The following is a 25003-nucleotide window of genomic DNA, read 5'->3' as shown; positions in this document are numbered from 1 at the left end:
TGCAGCCTTGTAAAGACAGCCTCACATGTGGGGGGTGTGGCAGCCAGCAGGGAGACGGCACAGGATGAGGATCACGCAGGACAGTGCCTTGTCACAGGAGGTCACACACTCACACACACACGGCCACACAGGCTGGTGTGTGTCTGAGCCTGGAGACTGGGCCGAGCTGGGAGGAATGGGCGATGGGGAGGCTCCCACTCACACACACACACGGCCACACAGGCTGGTGTGTGTCTGAGCCCGGAGACTGGGCCGGGCCGGGCTGGGAGGAATGGGCGATGGGGAGGCTCCCACTCACACACACACCCTACCACCTGTGTAGAGGGCCTGGGTGTGGACTGTGTGAATCCTTCGGAGCTTGTGAAATTACAGCAGGGCTACTTCTCATGCTCATCTTCCCATGGTTGGCCCTTTCTCTAACGGTTAATGTGTCAAAGTTATTATTCCTCTAAGACAGAGATGAATTGAAAATTCACTACAAACAAAATAGCCTCAGTAACTGTGAGAATGAAACCCTTTTATGAAAGATGAACGTTCCTTAGCATTTAGTCTTGTGACAGTTCCAGGCTGGTAAACCAGCCTCTTTAACCCTTTAAACCCCAGTGGGTCAGAGTCCTACCTTAGAGAGCTGAGAAAACACCCGTCTAGGAGAACTGGCGCCGGTGGGGGACTCCCCAGGTGGCACCTCATCCAGCGGCTTGACCGTCACCCTGTCTGAGGGGGGTGTGTGGTCTGTGGGGGGACAGTGGTTTGAAGGTGGGGACAGATGGGGGGACTTCACAGGGAGAAGGGGGCACAGAGATGGAGCGAGGCATCTCCACAGTGACCCTGAAGGAGGCCGTGTCCAGGAAGTCTGGCCCGGTGTAGATGGGCGCCGTGGGGCTGCCGTGGCGGAACTGCTGGCGCTGCTGCCACTCATACAGCTGCCATACCATGCCCTCCTTGGTGGCCATGCGCTCATCGGTGGACATGCGGAAGTGGCTGAGCCGGTCGTGGGCGTATTTGTAGTCGCTGGGCAGGTTGCGGGGGCGCCGAAGGGGAGCTCCCGCCAGACGGGAGTCTGGGGGTCTTTGGCAATGTCTGGTAGGCCTCTACTACCACGGCCTTAGGCTGCAGGGGAGGGGTCCGCCGAGGGAGGGGGAGGGCGTACTCAGTAGTAGATGTGTTGCTAAGGTTAGGAAAGAGGGATAGAGCCTTTTACAAACTGTGCAGTCTACTTACTTCACCAGGTACATAAATTAGCATGAATACTGAGTTGAAACTAAAGTGCATTTAAGTAGAAAGTATCAACAGCCATTCAGGCATGACCACTTTACTCCAACAAACGGTTACAGTGAAAAAGCAGTTCAGAGCTGAGATATTCACAATCGCCACCAGGGGGAGACATTTATAAATAGTTTGTTATAATACAGTATGTCAATTGAATGGTTGATATAGGAGCATGGGCTAAGGCTATAGTTAGCACAGCAGGCTGCTAAGGGGAGAACGGCTCATAATAATGTCCAGAACGGAAAAAAGGGAATGGCATCAAACACATGGAAACCATGTGTTTGATGTATTTGATACCATTCCATCTATTCCGCTCCAACCGTTACAGCGAGCCTGTTCTCCCTAATTAAGGTGCCACCAACCTCCTGTGATGGTTAGTTTTATCATCACTGAAGCTAAGGATAAGGTTAAGATTATGCTCAGGATAAGAGTAAAGATTAGATTAGATGAGTAATGTAGGTCTTCTGACTGACCTCTTGGGATCTCCCTTCTGTACTTTGACCCAGTGCTCCACCTGAGCTAGAGCTGTCTTCCTCTGCACCTGCTTCTCTGTGGCTGTCCGTGGGACAAAGCCCCTCTTATACACGACGTTCCCATTCTGCTCAGGGGGCAGCGTGGCGAGGACTGTGTGGGCCTGGCCATTCCTGGGGTGTGAGGGGCCAGGGAGAGTGTCTGGGGAGAGCCTGTCCACCTCTACCTCCGTGGCTGGATGGCTGAGCTTTCTAGGAGCCCCCAAAACGTAACTCTCCTCGTCCCCCTGGCTCAGTCGGATCTCCCCCTCCGGAGGCTCCTCTCTCTCGGGCCGCTGGAGGCTCCCTGAACGCGACTGGGAGGGGCTCTTACTGGTGTTGTTGTTGTTAACGTGGTTGGTCTGTGGTACTGCCTGCTGCACTGACATTTCTGGTCTCTCTGTGACTGCCTCTCTGTGAGGGGTGAGAGGCGATAGAGGTCAACAGGGATATTGGACTATAACAGAGGCACTTTACAGTTACCTAGGCTAAAGACAATGACCAAACCTGGCGTTTCTATCACACCAACCCCTGGACATTAGAAACAACTGACATGATTAATCAGCTCAGTGTGATATGGTTAGTGACAAGCTAATATACCAAACAAAAATATAAACGCAACATGCAACAATTTCAACGATTTTACTGAGTTACAGTTCATATAAGGGAATCTGTCAATTGAAATTACATTTTCTATGGATTTCACATCACTGGGAAGGGGCGTAGCCCCCAATTGGGAACCAGGCCCACCCACTGGGGAGCCGGGCCCAGCCAATCAGAATGTTTTTCCCCACAAAAGGGCTTTATTAAAGACAGAAATACACCTCAGTTTCATCAGCTGTCCGGGTGGCAAATTCTCTCAAACGACGTTGTAGGCAACTTATGGTAGAGAAATTAACATTAAATTCTCTGGCAACAGTTCTGGTGGACATTCCTGCAGTCAGCATGCCAATTGCACGTTCCCTCAAAACTTGAGACATCTGTGGCATTGTGTTGTGTGACAAAACTACACATTTTAGAGTGGCCTTTTATTGTCCACAGCACAAGGTGCACCTGTGTAATGATCATGCTGTTCAATCAGCTTCTTGATATGCCACATCTGTCAAGTGGATGGATTATCTTGGCAAAGCAGAAATGCTCACTAACAGGGATGTAAACAAATTTGTGCACAAAATCTGAGAGAAATAAGATTTTTGTGCATATGGAACATTTCTGGGATCTTTTATTTCTGCTCATGAAACATGGGACCAACACTTTACATGTTGCGTTGACATTTTTCTTCAGTATATATCCCCTGAATGTTAGTCAAGGACTTAGTGACCTTTAGTAATGCATTAAATACTTAAGTTCTGTGTCTTAAAACAAAATATTAATGCTATTCTTTCCTCCTTTTTGCTCAGATATTAATACAGTAGACTACATTATGATAAAGTACAGCTGTACACTTGAAACAGGGGATTTGGAGATATTAGGCTGTGGATAAAACGGCAACATGGACACCTCCATTAACCTGAGTTGACTCTGACTCTCAATGCTATTTCCCACTTGAGTGATACTATTGAAAACATTCAAACGTCCTTTATTCATTACTGAGTTCCTCCAAAGAGGGAAGGGAGACTACAGGGAGGGGTTTTCAATATGTTTTTAACACCCACATATTTTCATGGAGAGGGGAGTGTAACTAAGTGAGGCTCTTTGGATAGGAGGCAGGCTGGGTTCCCCTTGAGAGTCAAAATGACAGCCATTTTGTCTTTAAACAAATAGCTTGAGGTAGCCTCTTCATCAATGACTCTGTGTAATAGCTCTAGTGATCATTAATTTGTCCCACAGATGAATGTATGAGACTCTCTCCCTCTGCAGGGAGTCATTCATCTGAGATATCATTTATCTGATTCCCAGACCAACACTATACACGTCTAACAAATCACACATTTTTTAGATTACAAATATTGACAGGGCAGGTCCTCAATGGACAGTTTTTAACTAAGTTTCAAAGTTCAGAGCATATTCAGACATACAGTACCAGTCAAAAGTTTGGAAACACCTACTCATTCAAGGCTTTTTCTTTATTTTTACTATTTCCTACATTGTAGAATAATAGTGAAGACATCAAAACTATGAAATAACACATATGGAATCATGAGATTCTTCAAAGTAGCCACCCTTGGCATTCTCTCAACCAGCTTCATGAGGTAGTCACCTGGAATGCATTTCAATTAACAGGTGTGTCTTGTTAAAAGTTAATTTCTGGAATTTCTTTCCTTCTTAATGCGTTTGAGCCAATCAGTTGTGTTGTGACAAGGTAGGGGTTGTATACAGAAGATAGCCCTATTGGTAAAATACCAAGTCCATATTATGGGAAGAACAGCTCAAATAAGCAAAGAGAAACGACAGTACATCATTACTTTAAGACATGAAGGTCAGTCAATCCGGAAAAAGTCAGAAATTCTGAAATTGCAGCCCAAATAAATGCTTCACAGAGTTCAAGTAACAGATACATCTCAACATCAACTGTTCAGCGGAGACTGTGTGAATCAGGCCTTTGTGGTCGAATTGCTGCAAAGAAACCACTACTAAAGGACACCAATAAGAAGAAGAGACTTGCTTGGGACAAGAAACACGAGCAATGGCCATTAGATCAGTGGAAATCTGTCCTTTGGTCTGATGAGTCCAATATTTTTTATTTTTGGTTCCAACCAAAAAGTTGGAACCAAAAAGTAGGTGAACAGATGTGTAGTTCCCACCGTGAAGCATGCAGGAGGTGTGATGGTGCTTTGCTGGGGACACTGTCTGTGATTTATTTAGAATTCAAGGCACACTTAACCAGCATGGCTACCACAGCATTCTGCGGCGATACGCCATCCCATCTGGTTTGCGCTTAGTGGGACTATCATTTGTTTTTCAACAGGGCAATAACTCAAAACACACCTCCAGGCTGTGTAAGGGCTATTTTACCAAGAAGGAGAGTGATGGAGTGCTGCGTCAAATGACCGACCTCAACCCAATTGAGATGGTTTGGGATGAGTTGGACCGCAGAGTGAAGGAAAAGCAGCCAACAAGTGCTCAGCATATGTGGGAACTCCTTCAAGACTGTTGGAAAAGCATTCCAGGTGAAGCTGGTTGAGAGCATGCCAAGAGTGTGTAAAGCTGTCATCAACTCAAAGGGTGGCTACTTAGAAGAATCTAAAATCTAAAATATATTTAGATTTTTTAAACACTTTTTTGGTTACCACATGATTCCATATGTGTTATTCCATAGTTCTGATGTAAAGAAAAAACATTGAATGAGTAGGTGTGTCCAAACTTTTGACTGGTTCTGTAAATGAGTGTTAGCTAATGTTCTACTGGAATTCCAAGTTCTAGCTTGCTGTCTAATCTGTCTACATGATAATGCTGACATCCTGATAACATTATAATGTAGCACTAGCAGTAGATTCAGACAATGATTTTCAGGAGAAATAGCTTCCCTTGGAGCTGCTAATGAGCACTGAGCAGCGTTGGCCACTAGATGGTATTGTTTCCCAAAACATCAGATCCAACCTTCCTCTCAGCTGTAGCGTGCCATTCCAGATCAGCCACATCATGTATGTGCACTGTACACTTAATTTCTCCCACACCACACGTTGTGTCATTCATCTAACCAAACCGTAACCAGTTTGGCCAAACCATATATTTTTCTCCTTTTAATTGAAACAGCTATTCTTTATTCCCTATATACTGCACTACTTTTGACCAGGGCCCATGGGGATCTAATCAGTAGTGCACTATATAGGGAACAGGGTGCCATTTTGGACGCAGAATGTGTTTGTGCCCTGTGATGGAGTAGAGGGAGGAACCTTGTCTGTGCCCTGTGACTGGCCCATGCTCAGCTGGCAGCAGGAGCAGGATGGAGCTCTCATCCATACAGCAGCCAGCTGCAGAACTCAACACCCCATCCATCCCACAGCACAGGAGAGTAGACACTATCAGAGCAGTGCATAGCCTTTACACAGCCTGGAGGTGTGTTTTGAGTTATTGCCCTGTTGAAAAACAAATGATAGTCCCAGAGCAGTGCATGAATTGAAATGTATGTATTCACTACTGTAAGTCGCTCTGGATAAGAGCGTCTGCTAAATGACTAAAATGTAAATGTAAATGCAGTGCTACGCCTGCCCTGCCATGGATGACTGCTCAGTGAGTCCCAGCCAAGCAGGCCAAGCTAAACCATGCCATGCCAGAACCATGCCAAGCCAGGCCAGGCCAGGTACACTCCCACCTACAACCCCAACAGTTAGGCACTTTGCTAATGTTTCTACAGGCACATGATCAAGATCAGACTGGGAAAAATGTGCTTTGCTTTGGTGCTGAGAAGGAAGAGAGAGGGAGGCAGAGGTCTACTGGGAGAGGTACTGGTGGATCCCTGTTTGGACAAGGAGGCATTGGGTTTACTGGGGAATATTGGGGATTACTACAGAGGAGACTATTGGGGATAACTACAGAGGATACTATTGGGGATAACTACAGAGGAGACTATTGGGGATAACTACAGAGGAGACTATTGGGGATAACTACAGAGGAGACTATTGGGGATAACTTGAGGGGACTATTGGGGATAACTACAGAGGAGACTATTGGGGATTACTACAGAGGAGACTATTGGGGATAACTACAAATAGACTATTGGGGATAACTACAGAGGAGACTATTGGGGATAACTACAGAGGAGACTATTGGGGATAACTACAGAGGAGACTATTGGGGATAACTACAGAGGAGACTATTGGGGATAACTACAGAGGAGACTATTGGGGATAACTACAGAGGAGACTATTGGGGATAACTACAGAGGAGACTATTGGGGATAACTTGAGGGGACTATTGGGGATAACTACAGAGGAGACTATTGGGGATTACTACAGAGGAGACTATTGGGGATAACTACAAATAGACTATTGGGGATAACTACAGAGGAGACTATTGGGGAAAACTACAGAGGAGACTATTGGGGAAAACTACAGAGGAGACTATTGGGGAAAACTACAGAGGAGACTATTTGGGACACTACAGAGGAGACTATTTGGGACACTACAGAGGAGACTATTTGGGACACTACAGAGGAGACTATTTGGACACTACAGAGGAGACTATTTGGACACTACAGAGGAGACTATTGGGAAAACTAAAGAGGAGACTATTGGGGATATCTACAGCGGAGACTATTGGGGACACTGGAGAGGGGAATATTGGGGACAACTAGGGACGGCCTGCAGCGCGGAAGGGAGGGACTAACCTCTTGATGCCTTGACTCTGCATGAGAGCAGCCTGGTTCATGGCTCGGATCCAACCATTCATGTCCTCCTGTGTGTCGGCACTGAAGAAGTACGTCCTCATCCCACCGTGCTCTGCCTGCGAGCCAATCACAGAGTTCTTATTATAAATGTAGGAGCGCATTCCTGTGTGGCTCGCCTGTGGATAGAAGAGAAGAGACACATCAGAACCAAAAAAAATGGATGGGAAAGAGGGGATGGAGGGGTTGAGGGGTCAATGGGTTCGTTCTGCAAATGAAGAATCAGAGAGAGCAAGTTAGCATATTAGCTCACAATGGGACTCAGAGCCATCACCAGAACTTACAAAGATAATAACAAAAGCAAGAGGCACCATTGTCTCTACAGTAAAGCTGTTCATGCAACACGCCACGCATGGTTTTAAAGTTAGACAAGCAGTCAGTTTCGTCTGTATATTTGAAGTGTTTCACAAGTCCTAATGCACAGCAAATTCCTCATTAATACCCTTGGGCACAAACACATTTCACACAAACTTACAGTAAGTCAACATAGCGTACCCACTTTGACTAGCTATAGCATTGTTACAAAGCACAACCTCTCACCTATATGCACTCGAGAGACATACACAGTACAAAAACACACACTGACACACACACACACACACACACACACCTCATAATTAGCCTTACCCTGGTCCCTGGCTGCTACAGGCTAGAGTAGATCAGTCTCTACAGTATAGTGTAATGGGTTTGCCCTCCTGTTTGGCCCCTACTGTAAATCTGCCCACCTCACCCCAACGCCCCACCACATGGCTAATCTCCCCCGTCCGGACCTGATAGGGGGCCAACGCTGCGACTGACAACTTACTGCCCAATTACATCACAGATCAGCACTTTCCCAACACAGTTCCACCCCAAACTACTACACTGCCCAGTCCACAACTAAAACCTTTATACAGCTGTCTGCTCTCCAAACCATTCTCCTGCCTTTCCCATTACAATACAACCTGTATCATCCAGTACTGTCCAGCATGCTAGTCCATGCATAGTCCCAGACCATCCTTTTTCCTGTACTTATTACACAACTCTTCAAAGTAGCACATTCCTGTACTATCTGTTACAATATCCTTCCATCTATCCTGATGTATAATAACTCTGAGTCTGGGTACAGCCTTGCCGCCTCAGAATGAATGCATCCAGAGCCCTATGGGCCCTTGTCAAAAGTAGTACACCATATAGGAATTAGGATGCCATTTGGAATGCACCCTATGTCTACCAGGAATCCATTCTCCATTTACAAACAAACAGCAATCCATTCTAAATCACTGAAAACCTCTCTTTAGCGTACAACAAGTGCATCCACCATCATGTCGTGTTTCTGTTTAGTATTGTACTGTGACTTGTGATCAGCTGTAGTGATCTTACTTGGCTGTGGGGTTAACAAAGCCTGCTTTGATTGCAGAGTCCTGTATTATCCAGCAGCATAGTGCCAGCGTGATCCCAACTGAATCCCCCAGAGAAAAGTGCTGAATGGACAGGCCAGACCCAGACCCATGACATAGGGTCCACATCCATACTCACCAGCTCTGCAGTCTACACACACATCAACAATGTGGGGGTGTTTCGTGTTGGAACAGCTACTTTCCACAGTTCCTCTTTCACAAAAAGAGTGTGATGTTAAGGAGAGTATAAATGGAGGAACCTCTGCTATTACCCAGCTCTCTCCCCTCTTTAGCATGGAAGACTAGAAGGCTCTATTTTAAGGCTCCCTTGACATAACATTAGGGGGGTCTGGTCTTAAGCTTTCATTGGGTAATGAACCTGGGTGATTTATCTACAGGCTGATCTTTGACTTTAAGAATGATTCGAATAAAAACCAATCAACATTTTTTTTTATCTGAAATGTTTATTCATTTTTATTTAACCTTGCTTTCACCAGGAAAAGCCCATTGAGACCCAGTCTCTTTTTCAAGGGAGACCTGGTCAAGAAGGCAGCAACAATCAATACATTACAGAATTAAAACATACAACAATACAATTCAACAACATGATCCAGCCTAAAAAAAAACATTTACACTCCTCTGTATCGGTCTCCCATCAAAATGTTTCATTCATTCAGTGGCACTAACATGTCTAGATGAGGCATAACTTGTAGACTATTCCATGCCTCTGGTACACAAGACGAGAAGGCAGTCTTGCCTAATACTGTAAATGTCCTATATATTACAAAACATATGAATCAATGAGCCAGTTCCATGGCACTAAATGATCTGGCCTGGTTGTACAATACAACAGAAACATTGAAATACAGTCTGCTATAGATAGATGTGGCTAGATAGGCTGAACGTTTGTTGAATGCGATGGTGATGAGGCCAACAGAAAGAAAGGCAGTGAAACTGGAGAGGAGTGTGGAAAGGGGATGGATGGGAGGAGGATGAGAGGAGGATGGCCCAGCCCAGTGTGAGACCCAGCTATCCCACGGTTCACATGGTGATGACAGTGTCCTGATGACTGATATGGAGGAGGCGGGGCCCAAATACCAGTGCTACAGGCTTTGACTGATGGGTGGTTCCTTACGAACTTTAAGTCGTCCAACAGATTTGACACACAGTTACATCAAGAACCAAGGTTGGCTTCAAAGGCCAGTGAAATTAGCCTACCTGAATATTTGGAGAAACACTGGCATTGTCCATCCATCCATGATTGATGCAGAAAAATCCTACTCTAATCTAAATGTGCATTCTTATTGGTTTGGTAAATGAAAAGTAGACTATGAGCAGGGATGAAGAAGCTAGATGACAGTCCTCTGAGAGGGATGAAGGAAAATAAAATAGCTATTCATGCAAGAGGGGCCCGCCAGCGTGTTTCAGGACGGCTGCCCGGGGGGACCGGCGCTCGCTCCACCAGTGCACAGTCACAACAGAAGGCCATTCAACCAATAGGAACACACGAGAGATAAACACAGTGAGAAGAGCAAACAGAACAGGAGGGTAAAGGTCATTGACTTGCTCCAGAAAACAGAAGTGTCTCTCTGCTGTTCTCGGCTGGCTAGTCATCAACTCAGAGAGAGTGAATTATACTGAACAAAAATATAAACGCAACATGCCACAATTCAAAAGATTTTACTGAGTTACTGTTCATATAAGGAAATCTGTCAATTGAAATAAATTCATTAGGCCCTAATCTATGGATTTCACATGACTGGGAATACAGATATGCATCTGTTCGTCACAGATACCTAAACAAAAGGTAGAGGCATGGATCAGAAAACCAGTATCTGGTGTGACCACCATTTGGCTCCTGCAACGCGACACATCTTCTTCACATAGTGTTGATCAGGCTGTTGATTGTGGCCTGTGGAATGTTGTCCCACTCCCCTTCAATGGCTGTGCAAAGTTGGAGTACACGTGGAGTACACGTCGATCCAGAGCATCCCAAACAACGTTGGCATCAGCAACAACATTGGCATCAGCAAACCGCTCGCCCACACGACGCCATACACGTGGTCTGCAGTTGTGAGGCCGGTTGGACGCACTGCCAAATTCTCTAAAACGACATTGGAGGCGGCTTATGGTAGAGAAATAAACATTAAATTCTCTGACCTTCCTGCAGACAGTATGCACATTTTTTCCTTCATAATTTGAGACATCTGTGGCATTGTGTTGAGTGACAAAACTGCACATTTTAGAGTGGCTTTTACTGTCCCCAGCACAAGGTGCACCTGTGGAATGATCAAGCTGTTTAATCATATTCTTGATATGCCACACCTGTCAGGTGGATGGATTATCTTCGGAAAAGAGAAATGCTCACCAACAGGGATGTAAACAAATTTGTGCAAAACATTTGAGAGAAATAAACTTTTTGTGCATATGGAACATTTCTGGGATCTTCTATATCAGCTCATGAAACGTGGGCCCAACACTTTACATGTTGCGTTTATATTTTTGTTCAGTGTAGATTAACATTGATTCTGATGTTAGAACCAGCAGAAGCAGCAAGCGGACTAAAATACAGACCCACACTAGCAAACACAACATTAGAACAATACACCACAACACAAGAATCTGGAGAGGGAAAATGGCTGAAGAGAACGTAGTTGGCCATAGGCTGTTAGAACCGGGGGTAAGGCTAGGATAGGATGGGAAACTCTGGTCTTCAGTGCCTCATGCGTTTTTGATAGGTTATTAACTGGTAGTTGTCTGTATTAACTCTAATGACTTCCCAACTGCACTCTCATATAACACTGAGATACCACAGATCTCTCAAATCACAACAACAAACAGCTTACACAAGACAGTGGACAACTGAATGAACCTTCATCCAATAGGCAGTTGAAGTGTTCTGTTGAGACAGTTAACAGTTAACTGAACAGCTTGGGTCCTGTCTAATGAAAGATCCTGGTCTGGAATATGTGATTACCCAGAGCGAGAGAGAGAGCTGAGAGGAACAGAGACCTCTTAAATACATGCACTGGATAATTAGCAGAACAGTATTGAGAGCAAGAACCTCTCACCTAACCGTGAAATACATTCCCTCCCTGGGCAGAGAGAGAGGCGGACGGAGAGAGAGGCAGACGGAGAGAGAGGCAGAAGGAGAGAGAGGAGAGAGAGAGAGAGGAGAGAGAGAGAGAGAGAGGCAGGGAGAGAGAGGCGGACGGAGAGAGAGGCAGAGAGAGAGAGGAGAGAGAGAGAGGAGAGAGAGAGAGGCAGGGAGAGAGAGGAGAGAGAGAGAGAGGAGAGAGAGAGGCAGGGAGAGAGAGGGGACGGAGAGAGAGGCAGAGAGAGAGAGGCGGACGGAGAGAGAGGCAGAGAGTGAGAGAGAGAGGCATAGAGAGAGAGAGAGGAGAGAGAGAGCGATAGGAGAGAGAGAGAGGAGAGAGAGAGGCAGGGAGAGAGAGGCGGACGGAGAGAAAGGCAGGGAGAGAGAGAGAGAGAGAGAGAGAGAGAGAGAGAGAGAGAGAGAGAGAGAGAGAGAGAGAGGCAGGAGAGGCAGAGAGAGAGAGAGAGAGAGAGAGAGAGAGAGGCAGGGAGAGAGAGAGAGAGAGAGGAGAGAGAGAGATAGGAGAGAGAGAGGCAGGGAGAGAGAGAGAGAGAGAGAGAGAGAGAGGAGAGAGAGGCAGGGAGAGAGAGGCGGACGGAGAGAAAGGCAGGGAGAGAGAGAGAAGAGAGGCAGGGAGAGAGAGAGAGAGAGAGAGAGAGAGATAGAAGACACTAGAAAATAGCTTCAATGTATAATTAATTCCCCCCCGGCAACAATCGTCATACAAATTCCATTGTATGTAATGTGAGCTGCAGGAGTAATACCCAGGCCTGCAACACCCCCCCAACACACACACACACACCCAGGAGGAACAAAAAGCCAAGCACAACGGAAACAGTATGAAAGGACTGCAGTTGAACGCCGTCAAACCAGCACATCAAACATTCACCCTGAATTGTTCTTCATAAAGGGTCCTCTGCTCTCACTGAGAAAGATATGGAGACGGATATTGTAAACACTCTGACCCAGCAGAGAAACCATTCTTACTGTCTACTCTGTCTGTCACACACACTGAGTGAAATGTGAAAAATAGTATTACTACCCTCAGGGAGGATCCTTTTCACTGCTTCCAACTGAGGCGAGAAACAATACAGCAATGAGTGTGGTTATATACTGTGGATAGTCAGATGAATGTAATAGTTTGATTAAAACATTTACATGCAATGCAAGAAGAAGGATTTCCCTAATAGCCCTGTTTACATGGACACATCTGAAATCAGACTACATGATGGCACTCTGATAAATGCAGAAAACCACCAATCAAAATTAGCTATGTTATTTTTGGTAAGCCTATTTGATTCTGAGTTGGGACATATACAGTTTGTAAACTACTTCTAAGACTCCTACAATCAAGTTGTTGTAAACTGACTTCACTCGAGCTAAAGAGGGAGGCTCGCTCGGCTGGTGCTGGTTCTGACCCGCGCAGATCAAATACACTGCTGGAACGCCAATTAAGTGTTTACACGTCCTAATCATTCAAAAGATTGCTCAGAAAACCAGGTGTTTGCTTACTTCGATGTTGACCTTACGCCAATTAAGATAAGCAGAGTAAGCTGTTTACATGACTATTGCATACTCTGACAATTGCCATAATCAGTTTAATATCGAATTATGAGGGTGTATGTAAACATACTCCACGTGTTTGTCAACATTACTAGTTAATAAGGCATAAACAAACTGGTTTCCTATGTTCTACTGTATGTCTGTAATAGGAAACATCCCTGGACCAGATACAATCAAACAGCAGAGGAATTCAGAGTGTTTGTGTTTATTCCCCCACAGCCCTACTGAGTAGAGAGATAATGACATTCCCATGTAGGCACAGAGAAAGAGGAACAGTGTGGTGAGGAGATGGGATGGGAGGAGAGGGGCTTGGAGGAGTGTGGAGAGGAGAGGAGATGGGAGGAGTGTGAAGATTAGAGGGGCTTGGAGGAGTGTGGAGAGGAGAGGGGATTGGAGGGTGTGAAGATTAGAGTGGCTTGGAGGAGTGTGGAGAGGAGAGGAGATTGGAGGGTGTGGAGAGGGGTTTGGAGGAGAGGGTGGCTTGGAGGAGTGTGGAGAGGAGAGGAGATTGGAGGGTGTGGAGAGGGGTTTGAGGAGGGGGGGCTTGGAGGAGTGTGGAGAGGAGAGGGGCTTGGAGGAGTGTGGAGAGGAGAGGGGCTTGGAGGGTGTGGAGAGAGAGGGGTTTGGAGGGTGTGGAGAGGGGTTTGGAGGAGAGGGGGGGCTTGGAGGAGTGTGGAGAAGAGAGGGGTTTGGAGGGTGTGGAGAGGGGTTTGGAGGAGGGAGAGGGGTTTGGAGGAGTGTGGAGAGATAGGGGCTTGGAGGACTGTGGAGAAGAGAGGGGTTTGGAGGAGTGTGGAGAGGGGTTTGGAGGAGAGGGGGGGCTTGGAGGAGTGTGGAGAAGAGAGGGGTTTGGAGGGTGTGGAGAGGGGTTTGGAGGATGAGGGGGGCTTGGAGAAGTGTGGAGAGGATAGGGGCTTGGAGGACTGTGGAGAAGAGAGGGGTTTGGAGGGTGTGGAGAGGGGTTTGGAGGAGTGTGGAGAGGGGTTTGGAGGAGTGTGGAGAGGAGAGGGGTTTGGAGGAGTGGGAGAGGGGATGGGAGGAGTGTGGAGAGGAGAGGGGTTTGGAGGAGTGTGGAGAGGGGTTTGGAGGAGTGTGGAGAGGAGAGGGGTTTGGAGGAGTGTGGAGAGGAGAGGGGTTTGGAGGAGTGTGGAGAGGAGAGGGGTTTGGAGGAGTGTGGAGAGGAGAGGGGTTTGGAGGAGTGTTGAGAGGAGAAGGGTTTGGAGGAATGTGCAGAGGAGAGGGGTTTGGAGGAGTGTGGAGAGGAGAGGGGTTTGGAGGAGTGTGGAGAGGGGCTTGGAGAAGTGTGGAGAGGAGAGGGGTTTGGAGGAGTGTGGAGAGGAGAGGGGTTTGGAGGAGTGTGGAGAGGAGAGGGGTTTGGAGGAGTGTGGAGAGGAGAGGGGCTTGGAGGACTGTGGAGAGGAGAGGGGTTTGGAGGAGTGTGGAGAGGGGTTTGGAGGAGTGTGGAGAGGGGGCTTGGAGGAGTGTGGAGAAGAGAGGGGTTTGGAGGAGTGTGGAGAGGGGTTTGGAGGAGGTGGAGAGGAGGGGGCTTGGAGAAGTGTGGAGAAGAGAGGGGTTTGGAGGAGTGTGGAGAGGAGGGTTTGGAGGAGAGGGAGGGGCTTGGAGAAGTGTGGAGAGGATAGGGGCTTGGAGGACTGTGGAGAAGAGAGGGGTTTGGAGGGTGTGGAGAGGGGTTTGGAGGGTGTGGAGAGGGGTTTGGAGGAGTGTGGAGAGGAGAGGGGTTTGGAGGAGAGGGGATGGGAGGAGTGTGGAGAAGAGAGGGGTTTGGAGGGTGTGGAGAGGGGTTTGGAGGAGTGTGGAGAGGAGAGGGGTTTGGAGGAGTGTGGAGAGGAGAGGGGCTTGGAGAAGTGTGGAGAGGGGTTTGGAGGAGTGTGGAGAGGAGAGGGGTTTGGAGGAGTGTGGAGAGGAGAGGGGTTTGGAGGAGTGTGGAGAGGAGAGGAGAGGGGTTTGGAGGAGTGTGGAGAGGAGAGGGGTTTGGAGGAGTGTGGTGGGGGTTTAGAGTGCTGCTATCCTAAAGCTCTACTGGTGATGACAGGCCTGCTGACTGACGGACAGGACAGGACAGGGGCAAGAGAGCTGAGCAGCACTGTAACACCACTACCAAACAGACCTTTAAAGGGACAGATACTGTACCTCAGACCAGGGTAAGATACCTACTGGGGCTGATACCCCCTGAATAACTGTATATTATTGAGACCTACAGGCCTCAAGTGTTTGGTGCATGCGTGTTATGAAATAGCAGATGAGAGGTACAGGTAAGTATGTTATGAAATAGCAGATGAGAGGTACAGGTAAGTATGTTATGAAATAGCAGATGAGAGGTACAGGAAAGTATGTTATGAAATAGCAGATGAGAGGTACAGGTAAGTATGTTATGAAATAGCAGATGAGAGGTACAGGTAAGTATGTTATGAAATAGAGGATGAGAGGTACAGGTAAGTATGTTATGAAATAGCAGATGAGAGGTACAGTTAAGTATGTTATGAAATAGCAGATGAGAGGTACAGTTAAGTATGTTATGAAATAGCAGATGAGAGGTACAGGTAAGTATGCTATGAAATAGCAGATGAGAGGTACAGGTAAGTATGTTATGAAATAGCAGATGAGAGGTACAGGTAAGTATGTTATGAAATAGCAGATGAGAGGTACAGGTAAGTATGTTATGAAATAGCAGATGAGAGGTACAGGTAAGTATGTTATGAAATAGCAGATGAGAGGTACAGGTAAGTATGCTATGAAATAGCAGATGAGAGGTACAGGTAAGTATGTTATGAAATAGCAGATGAGAGGTACAGGTAAGTATGTTATGAAATAGCAGATGAGAGGTACAGGTAAGTATGTTATGAAATAGCAGATGAGAGGTACAGGTAAGTATGTTATGAAATAGCAGATGAGAGGTACAGGTAAGTATGTTATGAAATAGCAGATGAGAGGTACAGGTAAGTATGTTATGAAATAGCAGATGAGAGGTACAGGTAAGTATGTTATGAAATAGCAGATGAGAGGTACAGGTAAGTATGTTATGAAATAGCAGATGAGAGGTACAGGTAAGTATGTTATGAAATAGCAGATGAGAGGTACAGGTAAGTATGCTATGAAATAGCAGATGAGAGGTACAGGTAAGTATGAAGTAACATTTCCCTCTTAGTGTTCTTGTGAATTAAATGGGTTTGCATGAAAGGCCCACACTGAAAGCTCACAGGTCAAAGTGACAGAGCACGCCAGGCAGGGCCAAAGCAGACATTAGGAAGAGCCTGTCTTGGTCCAGATTGTATAGGTTTTTTGATGAATCTCTGTGCTTTTAAAGAAGGATCCAGACTGATGTGGTAAGAATGGAGAGTTATAATAGCCCACCAGTCTGACACTAATCAGAGGGAGCACTGCCCACTTTGTCTGGCTTGCCCACACAGGCCCCTGGCTGTGTGACTGTCTAACTCTGTAACCAAGGTGTAGCAACTTTATCTAATGGCTGTTAGTTAGCATTTCCTTCACAGTTGAAAACCTCCTTCATACAGTTGAAGTCAGAAGTTTACATACACTTAGGTTGGAGTCATTAAAACTCGTTTTTCAACCACTCCACAAATTTCTTGTTAACAAACTATAGTTTTGGTTAGTCAGTTAGGACATCTACTAAGTCATTTTTCCAACAATTGTTTACAGACAGATTATTTCACTTATAATTCACGGTATCACAATTCCAGTGGGTCAGAAGTTTACAAACACTAAGTCGACTGTGCCTTTAAACAGCTTGGAAAATTCCAGAAAATGATGTCATGGCTTTAGAAGCTTCTGATAGGCTAATTGACATCATTTGAGTAAATTGGAGGTGTACCTGTGGATGTATTCCAAGGCCTACCTCAGTGCCTCTTTACTTGACATCATGGAAAAATCAAAAGAAATCAGCCAAAACCTCAGAAAAAAAGTTGTAGACCTCCACAAGTCTGGTTCATCCTTGGGAGCAATTTCCAAACACCTGAAGGTACCATGTTCATCTGTACAAACAATAGTACGCAAGTATAAACACAATGGGGACCACGCAGCCGTCATACCGCTAAGGAAGGTGACGCATTCTGTCTCCTAGAGATGAACGTACTGTGGTGTGAAAAGTGCAAATCAATCCCAGAACAACAGCAAAGGACCTTGTGAAGATGCTGGAGGAAACAGGTACAAAAGTATCTATATCCACAATAAAACGAGTCCTCTAACGACATAACCTGAAAGGCCGCTCAGCAAGTAAGAAGCCACTGCTCCAAAACCACCATAAAAAAGCCAGACTACGGTTTGCAACTGCACATGGGAACAAAGATCGTACTTTTTGGAGAAATGTCCTCTGGTCTGATGAAACAAAAATAGAACTGTTTGGCCATAATGACCATTGTAATGATTGGAGGAAAAAGGGGGTGGCTTGCAAGTCGAAGAACACCATCCCAACCATGAAGCACGGGGGTGGCAGCATCATGTTGTGGGGTTGCTTTGCTGCAGGAGGGACTGGTGCACTTCACAAAATAGATGGCGTCATGAGGATGGAAAATTATGTGGAAATATTGAAGCAACATCTCAAGACATCAGTCAGGAAGTTAAAGCTTGGTCGCAAATGCATCTTCAAATGGACAATACCCCAAGCATACTTCCAACATTGTGGCAAAATGGCTTAAGGACAACAAAGTCAAGGTATTGGAGTGGCCATCAAAGCCCTGACCTCAATCCTATAGAAAATTTGTCGGTAGAACTGAAAAAGCGTGTGTGAGCAAGGAGGCCTACAAACCTGACTCAGTTACACCAGCTCTGTCAGGAGGAATGGGCCAAAATTCACCCAACTTATTGTGGGAAGCTTGTGGAAGGCTACCCAAAACGTTTGACCCAAGTTAACCAATTTAAAGGCAATGCTTCCAAATACTAATTGAGTGTATGTAAACTTCTGACCCACTGGGAATGTGATGAAAGAAATAAAAGCTGAAATAAATCATTCTCTCTACTATTATTCTGACATTTCACATTCTTAAAATAAAGTTGTGATCCTAACTGACCTAAGACGGAATTTTTACTAGGATTAAATGTCAGGAATTGTGAAAAACTGAGTTTAAATGTATTTGGCTAAGGTGTATGTAAACCTCCGACTTCAACTGTATATCCAGTCTGTTTCTCAATTCATGCAGCTTGGTTGGACTGTGAGGTAGCTGGTAACAGTATTTTCCATTCGGTGACGAGCTAGTTCCCACCCTTGCACTCTAGTCTTACCTTGAAGGCATACTTGCGGCTGATGTGGTCATCAGGCTCCACAGGGGCGATGACATAACTGGGCAGGGGGATGCTCCCCAAAACCGTCTCCTCTCTGCTGTCTAGAGGCACACACACACACAAGCAGGTGATCATTATCATACAATACACAACAACCCACCACACACACCTCACCGCTGGCCCACTGCCTTGGCTACTTTAATGATTCTACCTGTTTATAAATAGCATGACATAACTGCTTCATCAATGCACCATTATGTTCCTGCATGGTGATTCGTGACTGTAGGAAATGTAATTGGAGAGACATAATTCAAGGATGATTCAAGGAGCCACTGTGCTGTGGTGGCAGGCAGCAGGACTGGAGGTTTATCTCTAGCTCAGTGTGATGAATGGCGGAGAGGTGAAGAAAGAGGGAAATAGAGATAGAAAGAGACAGAAGAGGAGCGAGAATAGCCCGTGGCAGAACAGAGCCTTGTCTAATTGCAGTCATGTCTCTCTGATTGAAAGGTTTAGCTCCACTAAGAGGAAGATGACTTGGAATTAAGAGGACTGGCTTGGATTTCATATCCAAATCAATTCACCCTGCGACTATTTTAATTAGTCTCAATTAAACCCTGGCCCGATGTGCCTGTGTGACTCACCTTTGTAATAAAACAAGCAGTAGTCGGACAACACAAACCACTTCCTCTTCCACAGTCTCATTCCAGAGCTGTCCTGGAGGGGGAAACACAACATGGAATTTAAGCCCTCTCAGCAATACAACATCATATTCTGATGCACATTTTAATTAAAAACCATAGCTGGGGAATATAGGCTAAAGTACCCATTTACAGGGAGAGGGAAAGCACAAGAAAATTCATACATTTCATTAGTACAGACAGTAATTGTGTTCCCCCTGAACAAAACAGTGTTCATGTGTCATGACTTCCGACGAAGTCGGCTCCTCTACTTGTTCGGGCGGCGTTCGGCGATCGACGTCACCGGCTTTCTAGCCATCGCTGCTCCATTTTTCATATGTCCATTTGTCTTGTCTTGTTTCATACACAACTGGTTTTCATTTCCCCAATCAATCTACATATATTTAACCCTCTGTTTCCCATCATGTCTTTGTGTGTAATTGTTTCATGTTATGTGGTGTTTGATTTATGCGCTTGACCTTTATTTATGTTCCGTGTTTTGAGCACGTTTGATTACTGTAGTGCTCTCGTTTTGGAACAGAAAATAAATGTGCGCCTGTTATCTATACTCTGCTCTCCTGCACCGGACTTCGCCTCCATTATACGCCATAACAGAATTACACACCACCAATGGAGTCAGCAGGAGCAGGTACCACGGTTAGAGGAGTCGAGGAGCGCATCCAGGAACATTCGGCCATGTTACATCATCTTGGTGCCATGATGGATCGCGTTGTCCAGACCATGGACCGCTGGGAGAGACAGGAAGTCTCTCCAATGCCTCGACCAGCACAACCAGGGTTGTCTCCACCCGTCCCATCTGGAGAGAATTCCAGTGGGATGCGTTTCTCCCTTCCCAGGGAGTATGATGGGACGGCAGCACAGTGCCAGGGATTCTTGTTACAACTGGATCTCTACCTTGCCACTGTGCACCCAGCTCCTTCGGGAAGGGAGAGAGTGGCCGTCCTCCTCTCCTGCCTCACGGGAGGAGCGCTGGAGTGGGCAAATGGCGTGTGGAGAGAAGGAGACACGGCATTGGACCACTTCGAGGAGTTCACCCGTCGCTTCCGGGCCGTCTTCGACCATCCACCCGAAGGTAGATCGGCGGGGGAAAGGCTCTTCCATTTGAGGCAGGGGACGAGGAGTGCCTTGGCCGCCGGAGCAGGCTGGAACGACAGGGCCCTCATCGACCACTATCGATGCAGCCTACGAGAGGACGTCCGACGTGAGCTGGCCTGCAGGGATGCCACCATTTCCTTTGACCAACTGGTGGATTTGTCCATCCGGTTGGATAACCTGCTGGTCACCCACGGACGTCCAGAGGGGGCTTTGTTGGTTCCATCTTCCAACACCCCCGCTCCGGTGCCCATGGAGTTAGGAGCGGCTGCTCATAGGGAGGCTGGAGGAGGAGCCATCACGTGCACCATCTGTGGCTGCAGAGGACACAATGCCGGTCGGTGCCGTGTTGGTTCCTCTGGGAGTGGAGGCAACAGGCAGGGCACTCTGGCGTCACCCCAGGGGAGTTCGCACCACACTCATCCAGAGTCCTCTGTTGATCAACTGTTTGTGCCTGTTTGTTTCCCTGAGTTTTCCCCACATTCCTAGCATAAGGCGCTCGTCGATTCAGGCGCAGCTGGGAATTTTATCGACAGAGCATTAGCCATTAGGTTAGGGATCCCCATTTTTCCTATAGTTAGACCCTTCCCGGTACACACTCTAGATAGTCGACCATTAGGGTCCGGTCTAATCAGGGAGGCCACCATCTCCTTGGCCATGGTTATGCAGGGGGATCATGAGGAGAGAATCAGCCTCTTCCTCATTGACTCTCCTGCGTTTCCTGTGGTACTAGGCCTTCCCTGATTGGCTCTGCATAACCCCACTATTTCCTGGCAACAGAGGGCTCTCACGGGGTGGTCGTGAGAGTGCTCAGGGAGGTGTGTAGGGGTTGCCGTTGGTGCTACCACGGTGGAAAGTCCAGACCACGTGCACATCCCCCCCAGAATATGCCGATTTGGCTCTCGCCTTCTGTAAAAAGAAGGCGACTCAATTACCACCTCATCGACGGGGGGATTGTGCAATAAATCTTCTGGCAGACGCTGCGCTTCCCAGGAGTCACGGGTATTCCCTGTCGCATGCGGAGACGGTGGCTATGGATACATATGTCTCTGAATCCCTGCGTCAGGGGTACATTCGGCCCTCTACTTCACCCGCCTCCTCGAGTTTCTTTTTTGTGAAGAAGAAGCATGGAGGTTTACGCCCGTGCATTGACTATAGAGGTCTCAATCAAATCACAGCGAGGTACAGTTACCCGCTACCTCTTATCGCCACGGCGATTGAGTCAATGCATGGGGCGCGCTTCTTCATGAAACTGGATCTCAGGAGTGCGTATAACCTGGTGCGTATCCGGGAGGGAGACGAGTGGAAGACAGCGTTTAGTACCACCACAGGGCATTATGAGTACCTCGTCATGCCGTATGGGTTGATGAATGCTCCATCAGTTTTCCAATCCTTTGTAGACAAGATTTTCAGGGACCTGCACGGGCAGGGTGTAGTGGTGTATATCGATGACATTCTGATATACTCCGCTACACGCGCAAGGTACTTGGACGACTGTTGGAGCATGACCTGTATGTCAAGGCTGAGAAATGCCTGTTCTTTCAGCAGGCCGTTTCCTTCCTAGGGTATCGCATTTCCACATCAGGGGTGGAGATGGAGAGTGACCTCATTGCAGCTGTGCGTAATTGGCTGACCCCCACCATGGTAAAGGAGGTGCAGCGATTTTTAGGGTTTGCCAATTACTACCGGAGATTTATCCGGGGTTTTGGCCAGGTTGCTGCGCCCATTACCTCACTGCTGAAGGGGGGTCCTGTACGGTTGCAGTGGTGGGCTGAGGCGGACAGGGCTGTTTACTTCGGCTCCCGTGCTGGCCCATCCAGATCCCTCTTTGGCATTCATAGTGGAGGTGGACGCGTCCGAGGCTGGGATAGGAGCCGTGCTCTCACAGCGCTCGTGTACGCCACCAAAACTCCGCCCCTGTCCTTTCTTCTCGAAGAAGCTCAGCCCAGCGGAGCGTAACTATGATGTGGGGGACCGGGAGTTGTTGGCTGTGATTTAAGCGTTGAAGGTGTGGAGACATTGGCTTGAGGGGGCTAAACACCCTTTCCTCATCTGGACTGTCCACCGCAACCTGGAGTACATCCGGGAAGCGAGGAGACTGAATCCTCGTCAGGCAAGGTGGGCCATGTTCTTTGCCCGTTTTGTGTTTACCCTATCCTACAGACCAGGTTCCCAGAATAAGAAGGCAGACGCACTGTCCCGGCTGTATGACACAGAGGAGCGGCCCATGGATCAGACTCCCATACTCCCGGCCTCCTGCCTGGTAGCGCCGGTCGTGTGGGAGCTGGATGCGGACATTGAGCAGGCATTGTGTACAGAGCCCGCTGTCTGACTGGGAAGTACTGGTGGCCCGCCTTGGCTAAGGACGTGAGGGTTTATGTTTCCTCCTGCTCGGTGTGTGCCCAGTGTAAGGCTCCGAGACACCTGCCCAGAGGTAAGTTTACATCCCTTACTCGTTCCACAATGACTTCGGTCACATCTGTCAGTGGATTTCCTAACAGATCTTCCTCTTTCGCAGGGAAACACTATGATCCTGGTCTTTGTGGATCGTTTTTCTAAGTCCTGTCGTTTCCTCCCTCTGCCCGGTCTTCCTACGGTCCTACAGACTGTGGAAGCCCTGTTTACTCACGTCTTCCGGCACTACGGGGTGCCTGAGGATATAGTGTCGGATTGGGGTCCCCAGTTCACGTCTAGAGTTTGGAAGGCGTTCATGGAACGTCTGGGGGTCTCGATCAGCCTTACCTCAGGTTTTCACCCCGAGAGTAACGGGCAGGTAGAGAGAGTCAACCAGGATGTGGGCAGGTTTCTGCGGTCCTATTGCCAGGACCGGCCGGGGGAGTGGGCGGCGTTCATGCCCTGGGCCAAGATGGCACAGAACGCGCTTCGCCACTCCTCCACTAACCTCTCCCCCTTTCAGTGCGTATTGGGGTACCAGCCGGTTCTGGCACCATGGCATCAGGGTCAGACCGAGACTCCTGCGGTGGACGACTGGTTTAGGCGCACGGAGGAGACATGGGAGGCCGCCCGTGTACATCTCCAGTGAGCCGTGCGTCGCCAGAAAACCAGCGCGGACCGTCACCGCAGTGAGACCCGGTGGACCAGGTCTGGCTCTCGACCCGTAACCTGCCCCTCCGCCTGCCCTGCCGGAAGCTGGGTCCGCGGTTTGTGGGACCATTTAAAGTCCTGAGGAGGGTGAATGAACCATACAGTAGCTACAGTGATTGAGTTGTATTCTTAGCCATAACTATGAGATTCCTCTGAACCATACAGTAGCTACAGTCATTGAGTTGTACTCTTAGTCATAACTATGGAGATTTCTCTGAACCATACAGTAGCTACAGTGATTGAGTTGTACTCTTAGCCATTACTATGGAGATTCCTCTGAACCATACAGTAGCTACAGTGATTGAGTTGTACTCTTAGCCATAACTATGGAGATTCCTCTGAACCATACAGTAACTACAGTCATTGAGTTGTACTCTTAGCCATTACTATGGAGATTCCTCTGAACCATACAGTAGCTACATTGACTGAGGTGGGGTGATGTGGAGGGCTCACCTGTTTGTAGAGCCATCCCCTGACCACCACAGGGATATTGGGGTTCCTCTTGATGGCTTGGTCCCTCTTGCCGAAGCTGTGTACCTTGCCACTACTCCTAGAGCCCTGCGGCTGGAAAAACAAACACATTGGTTATGAACAGGGTTTCCTTTATATACTAGTTTACAAACAACATCTGCTATTAGCTGCCCAGGGAGCTCAGTGGTAAGGAGCTGTGTGAAAGAAATGTGGTATTACAGACACAACCAGTAGGAACAGCAGCTGGTTAAACAGGAGCATGTATCAAAACAATATGACCATTCAGTCCCATGTTTATAGAGATCATTAGGTGTTACCTTATGACCATTCAGTCCCATGTTTATAGAGATCATTAGGTGTTACTGTATGACCATTCAGTCCCATGTTTATAGAGATCATTAGGTGTTACTGTATGACCATTCAGTCCCATGTTTATAGAGATCATTAGGTGTTACTGTATGACCATTCAGTCCCATGTTTATAGAGATCATTAGGTGTTACTGTATGACCATTCAGTCCCATGTTTATAGAGATCATTAGGTGTTACTGTATGTTTGATGATTAGATTAAGAACAACGTTTCGATTTTGAGACTGGGGCCCACAAATGTTTGAAGTTAGTTATTTTAGTTATTAACTTTCTCCTTCGTGTTTCTTTCTCTTTTTCTCATTTGATTTAGCTTTAACCTTCTAATTTCAGAACCTCATTTGACAAGCATGCACACTTCACCCAAATGGGAATACAGTATTATAGTCATACATTAAGATTTGATGAGGCACAGTAGCATTCTTTCAAGGCCCACTGGTTTTCTCCCTCCTCTGAATCTCACAGATGATTTCAGATGAATGTTCAACTGAGCCAAATCAGATTGCACCCTAGCAACAGTTAGGTTTCCAGCGCAGGGGATCATTATATGCCATTTCCTCCTCCACAGCTGGCAAAAACATGCATTAATTACTGAAACTACTGTACGGCCAGCCAAGCATGCGGAGCATTAGGAAATCTACACAGTGTTTGTCAGGAGAACCGTAAAGATGAACAGCCATATTTAAGTTTAGCAGATATTAGAAATCATTGTGTAGTCACATATTCACTTGTACTGTGATTGGAAACTCAACGTTCCCCTTATTGTATACATAGACAGTGAATCTTAAAGCAAATCTATACTCTACTTACCATTGAGAATGAGCAAGTGGTCATCGATAATGCCCTGTCTGCCACTCTGCTTGAAATGACTGG

The 25003-nt window shown here is 47.1% G+C and overlaps 1 protein-coding gene across 1 annotated transcript in view; it reads right to left on the bottom strand.

Annotated features, from left to right (window-relative positions):
• The window catches only part of plekha7b (pleckstrin homology domain containing, family A member 7b), a 174184-nt gene that overhangs the window by 46037 nt on the left and 103144 nt on the right, over positions 1-25003 (bottom strand). The window contains 8 exon segments of the mRNA XM_045709131.1: positions 620-721; positions 723-1031; positions 1033-1168; positions 1743-2192; positions 7048-7223; positions 18400-18500; positions 19041-19113; positions 23748-23852. Coding sequence (XP_045565087.1) covers positions 620-721; positions 723-1031; positions 1033-1168; positions 1743-2192; positions 7048-7223; positions 18400-18500; positions 19041-19113; positions 23748-23852 — 1452 coding nt within the window.

Source organism: Salmo salar, chromosome ssa26, assembly GCF_905237065.1.
Source record: "Salmo salar chromosome ssa26, Ssal_v3.1, whole genome shotgun sequence".
NCBI lineage: Eukaryota > Metazoa > Chordata > Actinopteri > Salmoniformes > Salmonidae > Salmo > Salmo salar.
The sequence above is the reverse complement of the archived record's forward strand: the minus strand, read 5'-3'. Positions and strand labels throughout refer to the sequence as shown.